Genomic DNA, 5,299 nt, shown 5'->3' with positions numbered 1-5,299 from the left:
CGAGATGGTATCTCAGTGTAGTTTTGATTTGCATTTCCCGGATGCTGAGTTGATGTCGAGCATTTCTTCATAAGTCTGTTGGCCATTTGTATATCTTCCTTAGAGAAATGCCTACTTAGCTCTTTTGCCCATTTTTTAATTGGGTTACTTGTTTTTCTCTTGTAAAGTTGTTTGAGTTCCTTGTATATTCTGGATATTAATCCTTTGTCAGATGTATATTTTGCAAATATTTTCTCCCACTCTGTTGGTTGTCCCTTAACTCTGTTAATTGTTTCTTTTGTTGTGCAGAAACTTTTTAGTTTGATATAATCCCATTTGTTTATTTTTCCTTTGGTTGCCCATGCTTTGGGGGTCGCATTCATAAAGTCTGTGCCCAGTCCTACTTCCTGAAGTGTTTCTCCTATGTTTTCTTTAAGAAGTTTTATTGTTTATGGGTGTATATTTAATTCTTAATCCATTTTGAGTTGATTTTAGTATATGATGAGAGGTATGGGTCTAGTTTCATTCTCCTGCATATGGATATCCAGTTCTCCCAGCACCATTTGTTGAAGAGGCAGTCTCTTCCCCATTGTATAGGCTTGGTGCCTTTGTCAAAGATCAGATGGCTATAAGTGTGTGGGTTGATTTCTGGATTCTCTATTCTATTCCATTGATCAGTGTGTCTGTTTTTATCCCAGTACCATGCTGTTTTGGTTATTATAGCTTTGTAGTATCAGTATTGGACTGATTATCTAGGCAAAGAATCAGCAGAGAAACACAAAATCTAAAGAACACTCTACACCAATTGGATTTAGCAGATATCTACAGAACATTCCATCCAACAAGCTCAGAATATGCATTCTTCTAATCAGCACATGGATCATTCTCCATGATAGATCTCAAGTTAGGTCACAAATCAATTCTCAACCAATTCAAAAATTTGGAATTATCCCATGTATTTTTTCAGACCACAATGGATTAAAATTAGAAACCAAAAACAAATGAAGTTCTGTAGGACTGGATCTGGCAGGGTGGCACCAGTGTAGGGCTCAAATTGAGGATTCCAGTGGCAAGATGGCAGTCTGAAGGCAGTGGCAGTGGTGGAAACTCAAGACTTGGGGGCCACTGGGACTGGAAGAAATCACAGTGCCTACTTGGAAAGAAGAAAAGGTAGTGACTTGCCCCAGGCCAACCCCAGAGCGGGCCCCTAGAAAGGTTGGAGCCGCCGCTGCTTGCAGTCGGTGACTGTGTGACTCCACACCCACCAGCGGAAGCGGCAGTGGCAGCAGAGGAGGAACCGCCGGCAGTGGAGCCAGCAGCAGCAGTAGCAGTGGAGGAACTGGTGGCAGCTGAGCCGGCAGCAGTGACAGTACCAGAGGAACCGGCAGCAGCGGCAGCAGCGGAGGAACCGACGGCAGCGGCAGTGGCGGTAGCGGCGCCCTCTACAGCAGTGGCAGCAGCAGAAGCAGCGCCAGCAATAATGGCAGCAGCGGCAGTAGTGAAGGAACCGGTGGCAGCAGCAGCAGCGTAGGATCCGGCGGCAGCAGCAGCGGCACCCACGACAGCAGTGGCAGTGGCAGAAATGGCAGCAGTGGCAGCTGCATAAGCAGCACTGGCAGTAGTGGCAGGAGCGGGGGAAGCTGCACCAGCGGTAGCAGCGGGAGCGGGGGAAGTGGTGGCAGGGGAGCGGGCAGCAGCAGAGCTGGCAGCAGTTTTGCCGGCGGCAGCGGCGTGAGCAGTGGCAGCAGCAGCAGCAGCGGGGGAACCGGCAGTGGCAGGAGTGACACCCTGCGGTACTGCCCCATCACCCAGCAGCCCAGCAGAGACCAAGCTGACCAGAGAGGTGGCTCCCCAGAGAGGCCCATGACCCAAGGTAACCACACACGCAAGGCACTAATGGCCAACTGAGTAGTCACTGAGGTAGCCATACCAAATTGGAAACCCCAGCAATATCTTAGTCAGGCAATAGTGTCAAACCTGTGGATTGTGAAACCCCTGGCACAATGAATAAAGATCAAAGAAAAGACACCAGAAATACAAAAAATCAAGAAAGTACACCACCCAAAGATAATAAATCTCAAGCTCTAGATCCTATAGAACAAGAAGCCCTTGAAATGACTGACAAGAAATTTCGAGTGATAATTCTAAGGAAACTGAATGAGATACAAGAAAACTCAGCTAGACATCATGATGAAATGAAGAAAAGTATACAGGACCTGAAAGAGGAAATGTACAAGGAAATCAATGCCATGAAAAAAATGTAGCAGAACATGCCTAATTGAAGAAGCTATTCAGCGAAATAAAAAACATAATGGAGAGTTTAACCAGCAGGCTTGTCGAAGTTGAAGAGAGAACCTCTGAACTTGAAGATGGGCTGTTTGAAATAACACAAGCAGACAAAAAAAGAGAAAAGAATCAAAGGCATTGAAGAAAATCTGAGAGAGATATCAAACAACCTTAAGCGCTCAGATATCTGAATCATGGGTATCCCAGAAGGGGAGAAAAAGGAGATTGCATTGAAAACATATTCAACAAAATAGTGGCAGAAAACTTCCCAGGTATAGGAAAAATCACAGACCTTCAGATCCAGGAAGCTCAATGATCTACAAACATATTCAACCCAAAAAGGTCTTCTCCAAGACATGTTATAGTTGAATTGGCAAAACTCAAAGACAAAGAGAGAATCTTAAGAGCTGCAAGAGAGAAGCATCAAATCACCTATAAGGGAGCCCCAATCAGGCTAACATCAGACTTTTCATCACAAAACCTAAAAGCCAGAAAGGAATGGGATGATATATTCAAAATATTAAAAGACAGACATTGTCAGCCAAGAATACTCTACCCTGCAAGGCTATCTTTCTGAAATGAAGGGCAAATTGTATATTTCTCAGACAAACAAAAACTGCGGGAGTTCACCACATATTTCTCACACAAACAAAACTGCAGGAGTTCACCACCACACGACGACACTTACAAGAAATTCTCAAAGAAGTACTGGGTTTGGTTCCTGAAAAATAACTGCCACTGCCATAAAAACCCAAGAAAAATCTAAACCCACTAGTATAATAAAAATGGCATTCATGAAGAGAAAACAAACAAACAAAAAGGCTATCTACAACCTAAGGAACCAACAAACACAGAAAACAAACAGTAAATCAGAAAGCAAGCAACAAAAGACACCTAAGACAACCAAACAACAATCAAAAAATCCTAGGAATAAATCAACACTTTTCAATAACAACTCTTAATGTAAAAGGCTTAAATTCCCCAATCAAAAGACACAGACTGCCTGACTGGATTGAAAAGGAGGACCCAACTATATGCTGCCTTCAAGAGACCCACCTCACCCATAAAGACTCACATAGACTAAGAGTGAAAGGATGGAAAAAGATTTACCATGAAACCAGAAAAGAAAAACAAGCTGGAGTAGCTATTCTTATATCTGACAAAATAGACTTTAATCTGAAAACCATAAAAAGAGACAATGAGGGACACTATGTAATGATAAAAGGACTGATCATTAAGAAGACATAACAATCATAAATATGTATGCACCCAGTGTTGGAGCAGCCAGATTTATAAAACAAACTCTATTAGACCTAAAGAAGGAAATAGACACTAATACCATAATAGCAGGGGACCTGAACACCCCACTGTCAATATTGGACAGATCATCTAGGCAAAGAATCAGCAGAGAAACACAAGATCTAAACAACACTCTAGACCAATTGGACTTAGCACTGAGATTCATACACAGGGCACAGAAGTTTCACCCACAATTTGTTACTTCTAGTGTTTCAACACATATTCTATTGTGTTCTGTTTTCACAGACACTAGATTAGAGAGCAAAACCATGTGCCATGATTTAGGCATCTTTGTGTCTCCTGCCTGGCACATGACATGTCTTTGTTAATATTTATTAAATGTGTGAATTAATAAGTAAGTGGCTATTGTATTTTCTCTTACCATACATTTTCTCCTTGAAAGGAGTTGCTATTATCAAAATATATCCATATCTCCTCTGATTCATGTTTGTGTCTTGCATTTCAGATTTCATCCTGGGAAACCCTAACTTCCTATGTCATAAGGTTGGTTTGACTACTCAAAATCTTCTTAAACTTGGTTTATAACAGCAAGTTCCCAGCATTCTGATTCATGATCACCTCATTAAAATCAGAACAATATATACAGAGAGGACATTTTACATACACTTCTTTGGACATGTTTTTTTCAGCTTTCCCTCTGTCCACCAAGTTGAAACCAATACTGTAGTTAGAAAATTTAAAAACAAACAAACAAGAAAAGGGAAGCTGAATGGTTATTTCAAATTACAATTTTAGTTTACCCAGGGATAAAAAGAAAGGGGGAAAAAAAACTTAGTCTGACCATGATCATATGATATAGTTAGGAATAAATTTAGGAATTCATTTAGGAAAAGCAAATGAAAACAATAAGTATGAATGCATTTATTAAAAAATAAATGTCCTTAACCTTTGTGTTTACAACTTGAGTCTCCTAACATGACAAATATTCTCAATACCAGAAAGATGACCTTTTAAATGAGTATGCCCTTTAAAAGTGTTTGCTGCAACAGAATACAACAACACATACGTAAAATTATTCACCACGATCAAGTGGGATTCATCCCAGCGATGCAAAGTTGGTTCAACATATGCAAATCAATAAATGTGATACACCATATTAATAAAGTCAAACACAAGGACCATATGATCATCTCTATAGATGCTGAAAAAGCATTTGATAAAATTCAACACTCATTCATGACAAAGACCCTCTATAAGTTAGGTATAGACAGAAAGTATCTCAACATAATTGAAGCCATATATGGTAAACCCACTGCCAATATCATCCGAAATGGGGAAAAGCTGAAAGCTTTTCCTTTAAGAACAAGAACTAGACAAGGATGCCCACTCTCACCACTCCTATTCATCGTAGTGTAGGAAGTATTAGCCAGAGCAATCAGAGAAGAGAAGGAAATAAAGTGTATCCAGATTGGAAAACATGAAGTCAAATTGTCCCTGNGCTGGGAGAACTGGATATCAATATGCAGGAGAATGAAACTAGACCCATACCTTTCTCCATACACTAAAGTCAACTGAAAATGGATTAAAGAATTAAATATACACCCATAAACAATAAAACTTATTAACGAATACATAGGAGAGACACTTCATGAAATAGGTCTGGACACAGACTTCATGAATAAGACCACAAAAGCACGGGCAACCAAAGGAAAGATAAACTAATGGGATTATATCAAACTAAAGAGCTTCTGCACAGCAAAAGAAACAATTAACA

General features: G+C 40.4%; 1 protein-coding gene across 1 annotated transcript in view; it reads right to left on the bottom strand.

The window, feature by feature from the left end:
• Positions 1-1,244: 1,244 nt before the first annotated feature.
• Positions 1,245-5,299, bottom strand: part of LOC103610569 (antifreeze protein Maxi-like) — a gene marked incomplete at its 3' end in the record, with an annotated part of 8,335 nt that continues 4,280 nt past the window's right edge. The window contains exon 2 of the mRNA XM_008594716.1: positions 1,245-1,775. Coding sequence (XP_008592938.1) covers positions 1,245-1,775 — 531 coding nt within the window. The remainder of the gene's footprint in view (positions 1,776-5,299) is intronic.

This window comes from Galeopterus variegatus, unplaced genomic scaffold (assembly GCF_000696425.1).
Source record: "Galeopterus variegatus unplaced genomic scaffold, G_variegatus-3.0.2 Scaffold11319, whole genome shotgun sequence".
Lineage (NCBI taxonomy): Eukaryota > Metazoa > Chordata > Mammalia > Dermoptera > Cynocephalidae > Galeopterus > Galeopterus variegatus.
Note: the sequence above shows the minus strand (reverse complement) of the source record. Positions and strands in the feature narration are given on the sequence as shown.